General features: G+C 44.2%; 1 protein-coding gene and 1 long non-coding RNA gene across 5 annotated transcripts in view; one reads left to right on the top strand and one right to left on the bottom strand.

The window, feature by feature from the left end:
- VWC2L (von Willebrand factor C domain containing 2 like) overlaps positions 1-20,232 on the top strand; it is a 140,857-nt gene that overhangs the window by 83,610 nt on the left and 37,015 nt on the right. For 2 of the 4 annotated variants that reach the window (XM_050916209.1, XM_050916210.1), the window contains exon 4: positions 2,330-2,478. The exons of 1 other annotated variant lie outside the window; for it this stretch is intronic. In XM_050916209.1, coding sequence (XP_050772166.1) covers positions 2,330-2,478 — 149 coding nt within the window. Of the gene's footprint in view, positions 1-2,329; positions 2,479-20,232 lie in introns of those variants that run through there. One more of the 4 variants, XM_050916212.1, reaches the window with a different exon arrangement.
- LOC127030181 (uncharacterized) overlaps positions 12,830-20,232 on the bottom strand; it is a 37,282-nt gene continuing 29,879 nt past the window's right edge. Inside the window, exon 3 of the long non-coding RNA XR_007768324.1 lies at positions 12,830-13,144. This is a non-coding gene — a long non-coding RNA (uncharacterized LOC127030181). The remainder of the gene's footprint in view (positions 13,145-20,232) is intronic.

The raw sequence follows: 20,232 nt of genomic DNA, 5'->3' as shown, positions 1-20,232 counted from the left end.
AAGCCTGGGTGTTGGACCCAGCTCTGCCACTGATTTACTGTGTGACCTTGGGCAAGTCATTTCCGTCCCCATCCATCATCTGGCTTGTCTGTTTAGACTGCCTGCTTGTTTGGACAGGGACTGTTTCTTACTAATGTGTGAGAATAGCACTTACCACAGTGGAGCCCCAATAAAGTAGCTACAATGACTAGATCTCTCGATTTTATAGGGACAGTCCTGATTTTTGGGTCTTTTTCTTATATAGGCTTCTATTACCCCCCCCCCACACACACACACACACATACCCTGTCCCAATCTCTCTCACATGCTGTCTGGTCACCCTAAAAGCAGCTAGGTGCTACTGTACTATAAATAATGTCAGTTTGAGAGTTATATGGAGTGGGAAAGAGCTACTGGTGATGACAGCTTGAGAACAATGGCTATATACTCATAGACTCACATCTCCACACACACCAAGCTAGAGGCATGAAATAAACTTTCAACGGACTCTTAACATTGGTATAGTAGGTAGATTTGAGTGCAGTTTTGAAATTCTGTCCTGTGAGAAATTCTGACACTTAAACATTTTGGTTTTTGTTCTTATACAGGAGATGTAGCTCTCTTGGGCACCTGAACCACTGAGGATCAGTGCCAGATCTGTAACTCCTGTAAGGCAATGAACCACAATATGAAAATGCAGTTTAATGTTTGGTTGAAATGATTCAAAAGGAAACATGTTGGGTTATTTCTGACAATGAAATATTCTAATTTGGGTTGAACCAGCCCCAAATAAAATATTTCACTTTGGCCTGCCCTGATGGAAAATCAAATTTTTTGGCAAAATCAGTATTTTAGGTTAAAAATAATTATTTTGCAGAAACCACATTTTCCATTAGAAAAATCAGTCCAATGGCCAATGCCTAATCAGCTCCAAGGGTTAGTTAATACTAAAAGAGCCTGGAATGCAACTGAGCCTCCCCCTTGCACAGTCATTTATATACACACGTTTGCAGATATGCATTTTTTTCTTGAAATGTAGATTTAAAATGCACTGTGAGAGAGAGAAACAAATACACCTTGGGAAGAGCTGCTTTCCCTTAAAACAGTGCTAAGTTGAGTTTAGAGCTAGCCTGTGATTCATGTGCTTTGATATTAAAATATTATTGCAAATTCACTCCAGGTAGTAGGAAAACAGTTGCAAAAACATGTGACTAGAGGACAGTTGAAGTTACACTTGACCATAGTTTTGGGCAATACTGAATACATGTGACAATCAGTTTAGTTTAGCTAATTTAACTTCTACAATCAGCTCACCTAGTGATTGGGATAATGCAGCCATCAGTCCTCAAAGAGGCTAAACCTCTGCAGCCTCTCACCTCTCTGGCTTTTCAGAATTGATTTCATTGAGGGCTGAGGCTCAGTATTTCACAGTATAATGCTAGTGGGTGTGTATAGGGGAAGAAGCATTGCATGTACATAACCCGCTGGGCCATGTTTTATTTGTTGGGCCTTTATAAGCATGAGAAAACAAAAAGCCTGCTGACTTCAGAAGCGACTTGGGTTTGAAATTGTCTAATAAAGATTTTTTTGAAAAAAAAAAAAAAGGGCAAGATCAGCAGATTAAAGGAATCCCCTTTACAAAATAAAATCTCTAACCAAGCTTGTTTGGGAGGCAAATCAATTATTGATGCCGTGAATTATTCATTGTTATCAGGGAACTGGCTCAGGATCCCAGGGACTGATTTTAAGGAGCTGGAGGGAGTTATAGCAGCCACGGGTATAAATTGGCAGTGCTCCATTCACTTTGCTGGAGCGCTGCCAATTTACAGCAGCTGAAGATTTAGTCCCAATGTTTTTCTGTGGTCTTGCAGCCGGTCTAGGAGGAAGGGGACACTGCATTACCCATCAGCTGCTCAGGGGAAGCCTCTGACTGTGACAAAGTATCCAATGAACGGGGAGGGTTGTGAAGGAAGCTAAATGTCTGAAGCATTGTTTTATGCTTGGAAACCAATTGAGCACTCTCATGGCTTCTACGAAAACGTTGTTTAACTGCACGATGGGCACAATCCTCGCCGCATTAAAGTGAATGAGGGTTTTGCCATTGATTTCAATAGGGCCAGGATTTCCTGCCTGGTGCTAATGGACTATGGCGATGTTGGACTGGCTGATTATTTGAAGGGATGGGGAGGGGTTGTACTTTGGGATGACTTCATCAGACCCCCTGCTCATAAACGCTTATTATGTGGTCTAACTCTCAAATCCACCATGTGCCCCCCCCCCCCCGCTCTCCTTCCATACACACCCAGCTCCAATTTTAATTTATGTATTTATTTTGTATGTGTGTTTCCAGGTCCAAACTGCTTTGCAGGAACCACCATAATTCCGGCTGGCATTGAAGTGAAAGTGGATGAGTGTAACATCTGTCACTGTCACAACGGGGACTGGTGGAAGCCTGCTCAGTGTTCAAAACGCGAGTGCCACGGCAAGCAGACTCTGTAAAGGCAAAATATAGACCAATGATGAGTCTATTAAAAGACAAATGTAATGGCTTCTACACTGCACATGTTAAACCTCCTGCCAGCTGCGCTAGGGTCACCAGCAAAACCTTTTAGGGTTAACAAAAGTGAATATTTTGCTAACAGGAAAGTTCTCTCACATGCCATATACAGAATATATATCCAGTAGCTAGATATCTAATCTGCTTTTGCTTGATGGGGACTCAGTAGCTGAGGTTTTGGAAGGGAAAATACCTGCACAGGTTCCTCCACTCATAATGCCTCCAACCTGCCAATTAACTTGCAGCTTATCTATCACTTCCTACAGTGTGAATTGCATTTTTGCTGTTGTGATTTTTTTTTTTATATTTTTTTTTGCATCTTCCTAAACTTTCTCCCAGCTAGGGTCTTCTGGGTAATAAGGTTATGAGTTAAACAAGAATGAATACTTTTTAAATGTTTAATGATGCTAAAAAAGAGATGGGAGGTGGAGGGATGAATAGATGGAAGAAATCAACTTGGACTGTAAACTGCAGAAAGGTCGGACTGGATGCACAGAGAAAGAGGGATCGGCCACGCGCTAGAATCACGCTGTCTGTGTTATGCTTTCTCCACCAAGTGGGGACAATCAAGTTGAAGAAATCTACAAAATAATTATGACCGATACATGAAAGCTGTCAATCAAATCACTAAACGATGCCGGATAACATCAGATGGATGTAACTCCCTTGATACCGATGAACGTGATGGGGAAACATGAACCAAAATAATTTGGAAAACGACACACACTAGGTTTGCAGCCAAGGTTGAAAATGTGCCCCATTTGTCACCAGCATTGATCTAGCTCTTTGCTTTGGACTGTTTTGTAATCACTTTGGATACACGTACATTCCTGGTGTACCTGTGCTGCCTTACACCAGCAATTAATTTGGCCCTTTGTGGCTTTTGCTAGCATAAACAGTTGGGTCAACATGCACAGACCCATTATGAATATAAGCAGCGTTGACACTAGCCCTCTGATTTGGTTTCAACATGCAGCTTCCCTGAGCTACATCTGCATTTACCTTGTCACTGTGCCATCAGCACTCTGCGCCAAACCCTCATCTCACTCAAGTCAATGGCGAAATTTCACTTGACCTCAGTGAGACCAAAGATTTGGCCCACTGTTTCTATTGCAAGTGCAGATCTGAATGCATCTCTGACCAGCCCCCAGTGAGATTTCTGCAGCTGTTTTCTGGAGATTTTTTATGAATTAAAATCACAAAACTGCCCTGGAGCACCAGTAGAAATAGTGATATGGACAACTGGTTGTTCACAGAGCAAGCTAAACCTGTGCCCTTACTAACATACATGGTGTGAGCTGTGGCAGTGTGTGTTCTCCTGTTCTACGGGTAGTGGATAAGATCTTGTTTCCTGAGAACACTCCTAATGAGCCATTCACTTTCTCACCATCCCCCAAGGCCTGTAACCATGATGGCCAAGGAACCCATCTGTAATATCATCACTCTCAGGAGATGAACACGCTTCTCGCGCCTCAGACGCTCCTAGACCCTAGCAGCCCAAGAGCAAATGATCAAGTTTTGGGGAGAGGTATAGTTCAGTGGTTTGAGCAGTGGCCTGCTAAAACCAGGGTTATGAGTGCAATCCTTGAGGGGGCCATTTAGGGATTTGGGGATTTAGTTGGGGATTGGTCCTACTTTGAGCAGGAGGTTGGACTAGATGACCTCCTGAGGTCTCTTCCAACCCTGATATTCTATGATTCTAAGAAATGTCTGATCCCTACATGGAGCTCATCTTGTGACTTTTCCCATTGACTTCAGTGGAAACTGGCCAAGACTCAGACTGGTGTGATGGGCTACCAATGAACTAGGCCTGCAAAGACACAGTTCCCAGGATTTACAATAGCACTTCTCATATAAGGCCAGACTATTAACTTCCTCTCCATGCAGAGTCATACCTTCCTCCTGTTGTAGCTCAATTGAAGCCAATGGGTCCATTCACGAAGTAAGGTCTCAGCATGAGACAGAGGGTCAGAACATCTCCCCCAGACATTACAAGTCTTCCCTCCTAATAGTAGTTCGTTCCAGCAAGAGCCATTCCTAAAATGAACGTGGTGAGGAGTTGGCCCTCAAACTCCTTGAGTAAACTGGTTTCCTTGTGGTACAAATAGCTTTGCCATCCTGCAGTCCAGCAAGAGCCCCTTCTGCAGAGCACCAGCCTGCTCCAAGGTTGGAACTTTGCGGTGGCAGCCATTCATAGATAATATGCGCTCTTGAATCATTCATGAGCATCCCTGCATGATTGATTCATGCCCACACACAGTAGCGGCAGTCCAAGCTTTCTGTGCATGGAGCGACATGGTTTCTTTTGCAGTAAGGTAGCCTAGTGCCAGCTTTGAAATTTACATTCATGGGAATAAAAAATAAATGATGTGGCTGGGGTGGAAACACAAAGGAAACCTATAGTAGAGCCATGATGTATCCATTATTAAGCAGCTACAGCGTCCTTCTCGGGAGAACGAAAAGCGAACATGCAACTGGGACACCAAGATGTAATAATTCTGCATCAAAGGAGGATAAGCACACCAAGAACTATGGCAAGGACATACTAGGGCAAAGGGTGCATACACGGGGAAGCCATCTTCAGAAAGCAGCTACCAACACTGCTGGAGGAGGGCAGCACCATGGTCTTTATTAGCAGCCAGAGAGTGTCTTTTCCTGGCATCTGACTGCAAGCTATTTACTTTCAGGCTTTGTAGCCCTGACACCTGTTTGTTTATCTTCCTGAAGATGTAACCCAATACTGTGACAGACCTTCTCAAAGCAGTGATACCACTTTACAGTTCTGTTATAACCAGGTCTTGGCTTTTGAACCATTGGTTGCTTTTTTATTTATGGTTTTTTTGTTAAGACTTTGGGCCCTAAAAACCACTCCATGGCAAACTCTTGGGGACAGCTCCTCGGCAGCTTTAAATTAGCACAGTTCCTCTGAAATCAATGGAGCCATGTTGATGTAAACCAGCTGAGGGCTGGCTCACTTTGGCATCAAAATGGTAGGAGAATCAGATCCTGTGTTTGCAACCATCCTGTTGCCTCTGTATTCTTATTTCCTCCCCATTTGAGTTTTATTGGGGCCAGATTTGCAGCTGCCAGAATTCAGCATAGCGCTGTTGAAGTCAGCTACGATTTACACCCACTGAGAATGTGGTCCATGTACACTGCTACTGTTAAATAAGGGACCATCCTATTTACTTGGTCAATGACTAGCCAATTTCAAAACGCGCTAAACAACAGTGTGCCTGAAAAATGAATGGGACAAAAACCCCAAACTTGACTGTAAAAATATGGGGTTCTAGCAACAATATTTGATGTGTAAAAAATATATTATTAAAAATTATTTTGTTAAATATAAAGTGTGTTAACCTGCAAAACAAATGTTTTTGGTGTATTTTACTCTGCCACTTGTCCCCCCCCCCCCCAAAGTACATGTCAGCTCATCACTTTCCTCCAGTTCCAGGAGGACTGCACAGTCTCTGGGATCTCCAGGGGCGGGGATTGCTCCAGTAAAGCTGTGCAGAAGAGACTGCAGGAACTCGCTTGGTGGCTGCAAATAGCTGAGGAGTTCCTGGATTCTGGCAGAGTAGGTTAAACCACCAGATCCTCCATGCTTTCCTTCAGCCTTCTCTTGAACATTCGTTTATTTGTTACAAGATGGCTCTTGAACTTGTATTAGCTGTTGTGCCTTTTCAACTGTACCCTACACACTTATGTCCCCAGGTGCAACAAAGTTAGTATCTGGATCTGTGAATTGAAAGCCCAGTAACTCTAGCAATAGGACAGCGAGTTACACAAGACACTAGCTTTGCTCCACATGTCTTGTACTGTGATAGCGAGAGCTTGACTGGTCCCAAAATGGTAATAGTCCTTGGCATTTCTCTAGCGACTGCCAGCCAAGGCTCTCGGAGCCCCTTAACAGACATTATGGGGAAATAATAAAATACTCAGCTCTTAGAGTGCTTTCAAAGGAGGTCAATAGCATGATCCCCATTTTACAGATGGGGAAACTGAGGCACAGAGGGGGCCACATGACTGCCCAAGGTCACATTGAAAAGTTACGGTTGTGCTGTGAACACCACCATCCTGACCCCTGGTCCTTTCCTTTAACCCCACTGCTATCACTCCCCTTTGTGGTACCACTTTAAACTTGATGCCATCTAATCAGCGTAATAATTTGCTTTCAGTTCACAAAATCAATTTGGTACCTACAGAGGGAGATTCACTGTTATTTACCCTAATTAGTAGTTACTCTAATTAATTACAGATTAATCACTGTAGTTAATGTTTGTACAGTGCTTGGAACATGTACAGCACTACACATGCAAAATATTATTAATTAAACTAGACATAGCTATATCCCAGGCTATACTGGTTAAGCGTTTTCTAAAGGCCAGACTCTCATACTGCGACTTGCATTGAATCGTCCCTATCGATTTCAGTGGGACACCTCGCAGAGTAAAGAGCTGCTGGGTGTGAAAAAGGGCTGAAGGAACTGATCCTGTCTCTTGTCCCCAGCCAGTTTAGCTGTGGCTTGATAAACAATACAGGGACTTTTAACTTAGATTTTTGGAAAATCATTTTGCAGAGAGACCAGGTACTGAGGGAAAAAGTGTGTTGCACTTTAAAAGGAGGAAATTAACAAGCTGCTGAATTTAGCAGGCAAGTTGTACTCATGGGTTATGAAAAAATGGCTATTGCTGCAGGGCGATACCGTGAAACCCATCCATGCCTCTGATCACTTCCAAGAAGCAGTCACCCTCGGGACCTGCCAGTGAACTCATCTCCGCTGCTAGGCTCCCTGGGAGGAATAGCTCAGTGGTTTGTAGCACTGGCTTACTAAAGCTAGGATTGTGAGTTCAATCCTTGAGGGGGCCATTTAGGGATCTGGGGCAAAAATCCATCAGAGACAGTACTTGGTCCTGCTGTGAAGGCAGGGGGCTGGATTCAATGACCTTTCAAGGTCCTGTCCAGCTCTGTGAGACAGGTATATACAAGGCTAAATACCTTGAGGATATGAGCCCCTGTCAAAAGTAGGGTTATGGGTGGCATATTGCTGCTCACACACTGCCCACTCCAGAGGCTGCAGTTGTATGCTCAGTAGCTGCCCTAACCCCAAACAGCCCAGCTGCTGCATGGAAAAGCCACCAGTGAACCAGAAAGGCCCTGAGAACGTGCCCAAGGGGAAGTTTGGGAGGCAGAATAAAGTAATACAAGGCTGGTGAGACTGACCAGGAAATAGCAGGGGAGGTAACCTAGGGCCAAACAGAGACAGGACATGTTAAGCAGCAGAGACACCTGAGCTAAGCTAATGGAGACTAGCTTGTGGGCAAGACAGCTTTATTGTACTTTGGTTTACCCAGCAACCGACTTTGAAGCAGTGGCCAAAGCCAATGTGCCCAGCGCTGTTCCGGTTTGGTAGCATGGAAACAAAGAGCTAGCTTAAACCCAGTGCCGCTGATATTGTTATCACAGGTGGCACCAGTTGGTGGTGTTACACCAAGTCTTCCAGGTTAGTGTTCTTAGTGTGAGAGTGAGTTTTGCCTCTTGGGAAGGTGTGATGCGTTAGTTTGGGGTACACGATTAAGCGGAAGGTAGGGGAACAGCAGGAGAGTTTGCCTTATATCTTGGTTCTGATTAGAGTCAATATTTGAGACAGGGTTGCTCCATCGGAACTGGGCATTGTTGTTGGACTGAGATGCTTGGAAGGCCGGATTGCCTGCGTGCTTTTTGACCACATCATTCCAGGACTGGTGGAGAGTGTAAAGAAAGCAAGTTACACTCCACCACGTCTGGTTTCAGATTAGGATACTGGGATCAGAAAAACAGATGACAATATTCTGGGTGAAATTAGGGCTTTTGTTTCACAGACCAGAGTTTAAAGGATTTCTGTGGCACGATTGTTAAATTACATAATAGACTGGCAAGAAAGAGCCTTGTACAGAGGCTGGACCTGAGTCGTGTTTACACTGCGTCCTCTTTTCATGGTGTAAAGGAGCACAAGTGTAAATAAGAACCAGTCCTTCACTTATACACATCTGAAGTGATTATATCCATGCTAGCTAGGCACTGACATAAACTCAGGCCCAATGCTGTCGGAAGGATGGTATTTTTCATCCATCCCTCATTTTATGTTATTTTTCCCCTTTCTGGATTATCCCTGTTGTTCTGCAGTGCCAGGTTGTTCTTCTGCCATTGTTATTGTGGGAAGGGCTGCACCAAGAGCAGGTGCCTACATCTAAAGGCTTTGGGCTTGTGCCCGTTTGCAGTGGCAGGGAGAGCCATGGTCCAGGGCCTTTACATAGGTAAAAATACAAGGTGCTTTGAGTTGTGGGTTGTTTCTCCAGTTTAAAAGCAAACAGGAGGCAAATGGTGCATTCTAAGAAATAGGCTTCTTGCTCCCTCCCATCCATTTGGGACTAGAGTGTGTCTTGCACTAGGCCTTCATAAGCTAGTACAACCTCCCTTTATAGCCTAGCATGAGAGTAAGCCGGTGCCATGGGCTCATTTACGCCACTCTGAGATGGCGTAACGAGCAGGGAGTGGGTGGGAAGAACCTTGGCTCTGCCCAGCCAATGCACAACCCAATAGAGCAGAGTCATCCTGGGGCTCTTGTAATTACTATTGGTATGAGGCCAGGCGCGGGGAGGAATTGTACCTTAGTCAGGTATCTAGGGTGACCAGACAGCAAGTTTAAAAAATCAGGAGAGCGGGTGGGGAGTACTAGTAGCCTATATAAGAAAAAAAAATCAGGACTGTCCCTATAAAATTGGGACATCCAATCACCCTAAGGTTATCTTTGAGTCCTATTGCAGCCTATGGCAGCACCTTTTTCTCAGGGCTGCGTCTAAAGGCACCATCTAGCCCTTTGTGTACACAGTTGTGCATTATTTCTGTTAGTGGACATGGGCATTTGCTGTAGTGATACAAATTCTCTGTGTCACGCAATACGACGTATGTATCACCACATAGACTAAAAATCCTTCTAATGTGTCTCATGGTCAGGCTCATCTCACTTAAGGGGCATGACCAATAACATGGCTAAATGACTAGTTGACACATATTTAGGCAGTCATCTGTTACAACAACCACAGACATTCAGCCCTGCTGGCTGGCACTAACTTGCACCACGGACTGCCACTGCTTCACTTTGACATTGCTTACGTGTTTCTATGAAAAGGGATTGTCATCCAATTGGTTTCTAGCTTGGCTCCTCCAAAGCCCAGGTATCTCCAATTGAGTAAGAAAGATATTGACTTGCTGCTAGCGCTCAACAGCTTTTACCCAGCTCCCCTTTCAAAACACCCCATGTCAGCTAGTGTTGAGAGTCCAAAGGCAGGGTCATGCTCAGTAAACGGGAGCCCTAGCCATTATGAAATATGTGTGTTCTCACACTTCAGGTCACAGCCAGTAGCTATGAGGTAGGTTTGCACTGATGTAGAACCCTTGTCACATGTGGAGACCTCACCACCACAGTGAGAAAGGTATTTAGGTGCCTAACTCCCACTGAAATCAATTAAGGATTAATTAAATACGGAACTGTGCCATTGTTCCTCAGACTTCTGCAAGAGTGGTGCAGTCACTGGCAGCCCTTAAGTCTTGGATTCAAAGAGGACCCAAGGGAGTTACATGCTTAATTCTCATGGAAAGGGTGGGAATTGTGTGCTTAATTCCCTTACCCTAATTCGAAAATCCCAGGCTGTGTCTGCTCCCATATGGAGATCCATAGTGAACAGGGAGCAATGCTTGAGGGGCTATACATTGGGGAGGATCTCAGGAGCTGGTCACAAGCTGGCCCTAGCTGGTTAGCCACAAAATCCTTCCTCATGAGTCAGCAGGTATTTTACACAGTATTTTACAGTAGTCTACCTGCCGCTCTATAGTGGCACGGCACAAAAGATACATCATAGCAAAGCAGCACGTGACCAGCTCATGTTAACATCCCTGTCCAGCTAAATGTTTGAATAGCCATGGAAAAGGAGTGTATTCCAGTACCTTCAGAGAAGGCAGTGCAGCCTAACGGATAGCTAGTCGTAAGGCCTGGGTTCTGGGCCCAACGCTGCTAATAAACTACTGAGACAAGGTGAGTGGACCAACTTCTCTTTGTGAGAGAGAGAGAGAGAGAGAAGCTTTATTACAAGCCCCCACCTTGTCGCTCTGCTATCCTGGGACCGACATGGCTACAACCACACTGCATAATGACCTACTGAGTAACCTTGGGCATGTCACCGTGTCATACCTCTGTGTTCCCACCCAGCCATTGTCTGGCTCAGGCCTCAGTTCAGGAACACACTTGAGTGCATGATTAAAGTTAAGCACATGTTTAAAGTACAGTCTTAACTAGGGATGCTCTCCTGAATTGGGGCCTAGATTGCAAGCTCTTTAGGGCAGGGACTGTCTCTCAGTATGTATTTGTACAGCACCTTGATCTGGGTCCTGATCTAGGTTAGACGCTCACGTAATACAAATAGGGGGAGATTTTCAGAAGCACCTAAGGGTTTTAGGAGCACAAAGGCCATTGATTCCTCCCCCGTAATAAACACTAATAATAATGTGAACAGTGAGTTTTAACAATTTTCCAGGCCAGAAAGCATTAAACTGTGCTTTTTACCTTCCAGTGAGCTGGCTAGTCTCTCTATTTGAATATTTCCAAAGATAAGCACACACATCTGAATGTATTTATTTATTTAAATATTTTGTGGTTCTCTTCCCCTTTTAATTAATCATAGCACTGGGCCAGGCAAACCCATTAACTACTCTTAGGCCTTTCAGAAATATAGTTGCAGATGCAATTTAATTTCTTGACCCATGATCGATAGCAATTAATAGCATCTCTTCAATCTTGTTGAAAGATTCATGTGGGGCTCCCAGAATCTGCCATCTCAAGAGAAAGGTGTCCAATACATATGTTATTAGATCCAGGAGCACGACCTGCTCTTTCTCCTCCTCTAAAGCTGACACTCATGGCTCAGTTGCTTAATGCCCGATTTACAGTGAGTTTTCTGCACCTGCAATTGTGCTCAGAGGACGGGAAGGTAAATCCTTGCTATGAGCTGTGTATGTCCATAAACCCAAGGGGGAGAGGTATCTCTAATGTAAACGCAGGGACGTTCCAGTGGGAGGTCTAGGGATCTGGACAGCCCTTTAGGAGCTGGCATAGTCAGCAGATGCTGCTCAGATCAGTCTAGCAGCTGTGGAGGGGCTGGATTGTAGCCCTAAGATCCAGCACACCCAGGGGGCAGTGCAGGAACTCGAGTGTCACACTCAGAATCACAGTCTGCCCTCTTATTGTCACAGATTATTACCTTTTCTGACCAGGCTCCAGTGTGCAGGCTAGTGGAGCCAGAGCTCTGCCCACCCCTCTCCCACTTACGCAAAGCCCTCCTCTTAGCCCTGCAGTTCCAGGGCTGTGACCAGCCCCATGCACTGGGGCCCGGGGGTTCAACCATCTCCCTCCCCTGCATGACAGAGCAGCCAGGCTCATGATTAAAAAATGGCAGCGAGCCAGGTTCAGAACAGGCAGCAGGGGATCAACTCTTTTTAGTGCCATTTACAGCATCAGTCTCATAACTGCTCTGGGAGCAGTGCAGGGGTTGGGGGATAGAGGGGGGACACCAGGGGCTGAGGGGCTGGAAGGGAAGCATGGGGGCATTGAGGGAACACGGGGAGTGCAGAGGGGAGAGAGGTAGGAAGGAGCTGAGAGAAGGGAGCACAGCGTGAGCTGAGGGGAGTTGGTGAAGAGCATAGGCCATTGCTTGGCAAAATGAAAAGAGAAACAAAGGTGGTAAAAATGGAGCTGAGGACAGAGAAAGGAGAGATTAACGAAGGAGGGGTGCGTGTGTGTATGTGTGTGTGTATGTGTGCGTGAGAGAGAGAGAGACTGAGACGGTGTGGGAGGGTGTGTGGGAGATAAGTAGGATTTTTACAGAAAAAAATATTTTTTCATAAGGTTGATAAGTAGAGAAAATGAGTCTGAGGGAAAACATGACAACTGAGAAATTTCAGCAAAGTCACACACCTAGGTGATAGGAAGAGACAAGGGGAAACTCCACAGGGAGCTGGTAAGTTGTTGCTTTTTTAATTTAAATACAGTTTGCTTTATTCAAACTTTTCTAGCTGTAACAGGCTCCGATTTCCTGTCCCCCGAATTGGTGTGTGCATACATCTGCTCTCACCTCTTTAAGGAGAACACCTCACATCTCCCTCAGTCCCAGGAGCTTCGCCTCACAGTATTGTCTGTTTTCAGTGCCGCATTAATATGTGGTTATCTAGAATCTGAGATTATTTTCCCCACACTCTCTGCTTTGTATCACCTGCAAAGCATTATGAGGCATATTTCATCCTCGTATAACAGCATTAGAGAGGCACTTATTGAAACAGGCTAAGACTGGAACATATTGGAGTTGCAACTCCCTCCATCCTTCTCTCAGCCACTACCAACCGCTATCAGCACCCAGACAGCTGATTATCAATGCCCCTGAGTCAGCAGCGTGTAATTGCTTCAATGGCACATAATGACTTGAGTTCCATTTTACTTGACCTTCTTGAGGATCGAGCTGTCGGCCCAATCAGCAGAGAGGCCAGAGCCACTGCAGTGAAAGCTATTCAGCGACGCGTCTGAAAAACATAATAAAGTAACATGTATGTGCATAAAGAGCGAAGTCTCGCTATGACTGTACCTTACATCCACCAGATAGCATGAAAGACTATAGTTCTGTTTACTGTTCATTAAAGGGAAAAGACAAAAATACATACAATCAAGGAGAGACAAGGTAGGGGAGGTTATCTTTGATTGTACCACTTTCTGTCGCTGAGCGAGAGACAAGCTTTTGAGCTCACCAATAGACGTTGGTCCAATCAAAAATATTATTCACCCACCTTGTCTCTCTAATATCCTGGGACCAACATGGCTACAACAATCCTACATACTACAGTCATACTCAGTTAAACCAGTCTGCCTTGCAAGGTACTGAAGGCTAGCAAATGCCTCATGCCCCCCACAAACCCGCCCCCCAAGGAGATGCAGTATATCACCATTCTGATGTCATGAAGCTAAGTGCCTACAGTTTCTTGTTTAAAAGCTACAGCATGTTCATCCATTTATCAGGATAGCTAGATAGGAGAGTGTATTAGGATAGATAGATAAATAACAAAAATCCTAAAAGAGTCTAGTCTGGGACTCAGAAAACCCTGAGGGTAGGTGTTCAGTGCTTGCCAAAAATCAGGCTCCTTTAAAGTCATCCAAAAATTGCAGCACCAAAAAAAAAAAATAAAATAAAAAATGGAGTTCATGCCCTGTCTACTACCACTGCTTATCAGTGTCTTCCAGATAGCAGTGAGTGGCACAGTTGCTGGAGTCCACATATACTCACTCTTGCCATCTCTGCTTGCTCCCCAGTGGATTCCCGAGGCATTAATAACACATAATGGCCCTCAGTTCATGAGAGGCTCATTTTGGCACTGCTTTTTCATAGGTCTGTTCAGCCACAGCCTGCCGATCCCTGACTATACACAGATGGGTGAGCAGACAAGATGGAACCAATATCAAACACGTGAATAAAAGAGACAGTGTGGAGGTTCCCAATTTAGCTCAGTGGTTTGAGCATTGGCCTGCTAAACCCAGTGTTGTGAATTCAATCCTTCAGGGGGCCGTCTAAATATTTGGCTGAGCATTGATCCTGCTTTGAACAGTGGGTTAGACTAGATGACCTCCAGAGGTCACTTCCAACCCTGATATTCTACAAAAAAAAAAAAAAAAATATATATATATATATATATATATATATATATATATATATGGTGCGCATACCACTGGTTAAACATGAACTTGTTGGAAGTGGGACACTAAACACACTTTTAAAACAAACCCACACCCCATCCAGTTGTCACACACACTGCAGCACACTAGAAAAGGCCCATGACCCACAATGCATTCTCCTGATTGCTTTCAGCCGTAACAGCTGCTGGCAGAGCAGTGGTACTCAGTGGTGTATTGTGCACAGTGGCTGTACAGATGGATGTCCACTCGCCTCGGGCACGCAGCTGGGTGGCTTTCTGGGAGACCCAGCCTTACTCAGTTCGAGCTACTGAGGTGAACAGGCAAAACACCGCCAGCTCTCCTCGTCCGGAACAGGGCTGGCTCTGAGCCACCACATGGAGCCCTTCACCCAGAGAGTCCCCACGCAAGAAGCTGCTGCAGGGGCCACGTGGGGTGGGGGGGATTCCCTCCTGCCACTGCAGGAAAGTTGGGTGGTGATGCTTGCTCAGGTGCATAGAAAGCCTTGGCTCAGGGGAGTCACCTGACTTTTCAGCTGCTGGATGCAATTTGAACCTGCTCCTGGCAGAGGGAGCAGTTCACCACCACTGCAGACAGCCCTGCTTGGGAGGGAGACAGAGCTGCTGAGACGTAATCTGCTGCCAGACACCCAGCCAAGTCTTTCCCACCTCCACCCTTCTCTAAGCCCCCTGTCCTGATATACATGCCCATCCCCTACTAGAAACCCCTGCCTTTTACATACACACCCAGCCCTCCACCAGAACTGCCCTCCCCGTCCTGTCACACGTGTTCCCTTCTCATTAACACCACATTTTGTTTTCCCCCAAAACTACTCAAAACACTTTGTATTTTCCTTGATTGAAATTTGATAAAAGGGACTCTAAGTGAACTGTGGCTCATCACTGTTGAACAAAGAGCCAGCTCAGCATGCGCAGGAGCTGCACACCTTCATCAGACATGTTTAAAAGCGGCAGAATGTAGTTTGTCGACATGCACCCAAACAGATCAATGTCATTGTGTGACATAGTGACTTGTTCCTGGTAATTTGTGTATCAGGAAAGCCAAGTAATAATAATGGCTGCTTCATTGTGTTTCTTTTTGATGGACTGTCTAAATACCTGCGTGGTTTAATGTTATAGTGGAACGTTTTAGCCTCCTGAGGCATTTATTTACTATTAGTAGCTGAAAGCCCACGCTAGCGCATGTGTCTGGCAGATGGGCCCAACATCTGGGCACGCTCCCTCATACAACCGATGAAATTGTTGTATGCAAATTCTCTGTAGACTCAGGGTGCTGATTGGTTGAGTTCGCGCTCCTATCACAGAGGTCTCGGACTCTTGCCTTGGCATTGATATATGCTTTACTGCAGCTTTACGTGGCACAGGTGTAGTTCGTAAAGTCAAAATGGCTGAGAACTTAAAAACTGGAAGATAACAGCTTGTGAATCCCAGTTATGATTGAACCCAGTGATAAACAAAAAGAGCTCTGAACCATATTTGTAGCTGTTTCCTTCGCTTCACGACAACTCAACAGATAGGCTAGGGTTCAGCGTGACATACAAACAGAGGGGCATCTGGAATTACTTATGTTGTCTGATGAAGGCCTAAAATAAATTTGCATAAAAGAAGAAATTTGCATATGTTATTTCTAACATAAATTCTTTAAAGAAAGTGGTATGCGAAACAATACAATTTGGGTCCCTCTATGCAGTTGTTAGAATATTTTAGTGCATCTCATGGCGCTTTATTAGGCTCACCAAGCTACAGACTAATGGGTGGATAGAAAACAAAAATTAGTGCCGTGCTCTAACAAGCATCTGAACCCAAAGTCAATCAACCCTGGAAAAATTACAAAAGGCTCTACAACGTAGGGAAGTAGAACCAGAAAAATGCTATGAGTGCCAAGGAAGAGAGCCTTTGAGTTCAAGTAAAAAGGGGTAGCAACATATGTGGTTGTGATGATAGTAGCTATGCTGGCTGCACTAAGGTCATACATAGGCTTGGAAGGATTTGATTTTTATTGGTAAATGTCAGTAAACATCGCTTTCACGGCACACACACAACCAGATCAAAAAAATATTTCCATCACTAATAATCAAAATTTACAGCTAAGCAAAGTAAGAAAACTGCTTGAGAATGTATGAGCGTTTGATTTATGGCTATTTTCTTTGTATAGTTTGGTATGTAATGTTGACCGTTTCTGTTTTGGCGGTTATAAAGCTTTAACTTTTGGAATCTCAGCATCTCCTGTCATTAAATAATTATTGTCTGGTACTCCAGAGCTGTGACCATTTAAATCAATGCAAATTGAAATGGTCATAATATTACACAAATGTGAACATTTAAATTGGTAAAAATAAAAAAAAGGCCTAAAAGAATAGATATTCTCCATCGAAATTATTAAAAAAATTGAATTCTGCCAAACATAGTCATATGACATTATCACACCTGAGGAACCGCAACCATCTAAACAAACCCAAAGAGCACATTGGCTGCCTGTTTCTTGAGGGGACAAATGCTGCTGCTGACAATGCTTGTGGGCTGACTGAAGTAACACATGCCCAGCCAGTGGCTGACGATGATAAACACCAGGGAGCTGTAAATACAGGTTCCAGCTAATGGAACTACTTCAGGCCGCTGCAGATGGGACTGGTTTACCAAGCCTGATATGCAAGTGACCATGAAGCCATCTAGGATCAGTGATAGTTACTGATTAAATGCTCAACAAAAAACAGGGGAAAAAAATCTTATCTGCCATGAAAAAGTCATCTACCCTGACCCCCCCCACACACACACTCCCAACCAAACACACCCACCTCACATGACTCTATGTGGATCATTTATTTTGCACTAGTCATTTATGGTGGTTGGTTCATTGATATTTTGTTTTAAACGCTTGTGCCTTCTCTTAAAAGAAAGGCGGTGGGAGCAAGAGGACTTTAGCCACTGGATTCATGGCACACTTGCCTAACCCAGTATTAAACCCTCCTAACCCTGATGCTTGTAAGGTGCTAATGGCTGCTTTCATTTCCTGTCACACTAGGATTACAATGCAAAGCATGTGCTTAATTGCTTTTATAATACACCTTTGCTCATTTCCCCTGCACTCTGATCACTGACCCATCTCTGCTAGGGTCTCTGAGATGTTTCAAACAGCTGTTTCAAACAGCTGCCATTTAAATACCTCAACCTGCCATCAAAATGGCTCCTTACTGCTTCGTAGGGATGCACTGAGAAGAGAGCTGGGGGGTGGGGGGAGGTCTGGCCTTTAGATTTGTTTCACTAATATAGCCTGATAGTTCAATCATAATAGCGCAATTATAGCAAATGTTTAGTTAATTAAAAGTGCCTCAACTATGTGGAATCTGGTATTTAAAAGGCCACTATCAAGGGATTTTTTTTTCATAATTTTGAAAAAAAAGGTAACACACTGCTTCTCTGTTTATGCCCCGCCATGAAAGCTTGAATGGTATCTGATTGATATTGATGCCACCCATTCCTTAGTTGGGCTGATACATAGTATTATTTCACGGTTGTCCAGAACTGGGCTTCCTGGCAGTGACTTATGTGTGCTTTGAAAAGCAGTCTTGTCACAGAATTATATAGGCTTTGGCAAACGGGTGGGGGAACAATGTAGGTCAGTGCTGGGGCTTGACAGTGTCCCTATAAAGAACATGTGCAATAGAAAGTTTAAATAGTTTGAATTTTAAAACTTGGCATGCTTCACCAAAGATACTAGGCTATGACATTAGAGCAGTATGATAGAACTGGATTATAATAATAATCACCTACCGTGAGGTTCACGTTAAGAACGTAAGAAATTCCAAACTGCATGTCCTGCTATAGTCATCACTGGCTGATTCAGAAGGTGCAAGAAACCTAGTAGTAGGTAGGTATATGATAACTTGAACATTGGAAATTTTTTTCTTAAACCTTATTAGTTAGAGGTTGACTGAAACATGATAGATTATAGCCCTTCCAAAGCAAAATAATAATGTTTTTAAAAGTGGACCATTAATAATTAATAACTTGGTCTTAATAACGGGTTGTTATTACTATGTAGATGGCTTGATGGATTCAAACGTCATCTGCTCGCTTCATAATAACAATCCTGCTGGGGTCTCTGGATGTCAACACTGTTCCTGTATTGCCTCTGCATTATTTTTACCATTGAAGCTTTTTGAGATAAAGAACGTCCCAAGAGAACTTCTCATCAGTCGCAAAAAAAAAAAAAAATCTGAAATGGAGTTGGCACAGAGTCGTAGCAAGCTAATCGAATGGTTTCTGGCTTGCCTGCCTACATAGCTGTATACATGTATTTTGAAGGAAGGGGGAGGGACCAATATAAATATGTGAGCAACAAATAATTCTCTCCCATATGTGGTGAAATGCTCGTTTTTCAGTCCATTAAGTTCAATTTAATGTATATAGCACATGTCCAGAATCAATGGGATCATAAAGGTTTCATTTTTAATTTTACTGAGATGAAATGCAACATGCGCCTTGCTAGTGCCAGTATTTATGTAGCAGAGACAACAGGCCCCACAGGAAGAATGAGGCCAAGGTTAAATCACTTCTAAGTCAAGATGCTATAATATCCAAAGAATCACTTTTCCACTGTATTGCATCTTCTGGTATTTTATTGGCATGAGAGGAATTTGAGAGTAAAAAAGGTGCACTGGGACCTATTTCAGTTGCGGATGTATAATTGTTGTCTTTAAATTTCCCCTAACTTCCACTGGATTCAAGGTTACTGTGCTGGACTATTAAAGTACTGTAGACATTGGCTAATTTTATAGGTAGCCAAATAATGCAGTGCATGATTGATTTCCTTTCCTCCCTTTTTTCTTTGAAAAAGAAGCACATTTACCATCAGGGTGTGAAGCCCCACAGAGTAGCTCTGCCCACACAGCATCACTAATCTGTCCTGAAACATGCTGCTTATACTAGTAATGTTGACAACAATATATTGAAGGAGGGATGGATGCCTTGATAAGAAGGTAACAACATTTACAAATGGGTTTTATAGCCAGTGTTCGGCCACCATTATTCACAAGGAAAATGGCAGGCTCTGATTCAGACAAAAATGGCATCAGCGGTGCGCCATCTTAGTTATAAACCAAGGTTTTGCAAAGTGGAAGGGCAAGGAGCTCAGCATCACCTTAGTGGAACTGTAGGTGGAATGCCCACTCATGGATGAGGAGTGGGTTCATAGAGACCATCAGAGAGGGCATAATGTGGGTCAGCCAGGGACAAGTCAAGGTAACCAGGTTGATATGGAACCCAAACTTTCCACCACACACACACATCAGGCAGACAGCTGTGACCAGTGCTCCAACCTACAGGCTAGAGTAGAGGCTGTAGGTGGAGGGGTGGCAAAAAAAGGGTGTATGCTCAGAACTTTCTGACCAGCAGGCCTCTTTATGGCATCTTACGTTGGACACCCCAAAATTGAGGCACCCAAAGTCCCGAGGGGCTTTTGAAAATCTTGGCTTTAACAGTGGGCTTGAGTTCTGATGGCTCTTCTTGCTAGAGCAACAGGAAGTCTCTCACGCTAGGTTCCCCCGACGGGCATAGGAAAGGGCTCAAACATGTTGAGAAAAGTGAGCAGTAAGGTGGCTTATTGGGAAATAGAGACTGTCTGAGGTTAGTAGAAGTAGTCTCCTAACATGAGCCATGTTGAGCAAGCCAGATTTGGCCATTGTAAAATAGCTGAGCTGGCAAAGTATTCAGACAGGAACATGAACACTAGCCGGTGTCCTGTTGGGTTGATCTTGAGGCGATGCAGCTCTTCGGGGTGATATGTTACACTTGAGTGAGTATGGTCACAATGGCACCTGCTGAGTGCTCACTCGCTGGACCTTCCTGGGTTGAGCCACTCTGGGAACCAGTCCCAGAGTGTCACAAACTGAGCTTCCAACCCCTCAGCC

The sequence above is a fragment of the Gopherus flavomarginatus genome, chromosome 10, assembly GCF_025201925.1.
Source record: "Gopherus flavomarginatus isolate rGopFla2 chromosome 10, rGopFla2.mat.asm, whole genome shotgun sequence".
Taxonomy (NCBI): domain Eukaryota; kingdom Metazoa; phylum Chordata; order Testudines; family Testudinidae; genus Gopherus; species Gopherus flavomarginatus.
This window is presented reverse-complemented; position numbering and strand designations above follow the sequence as displayed.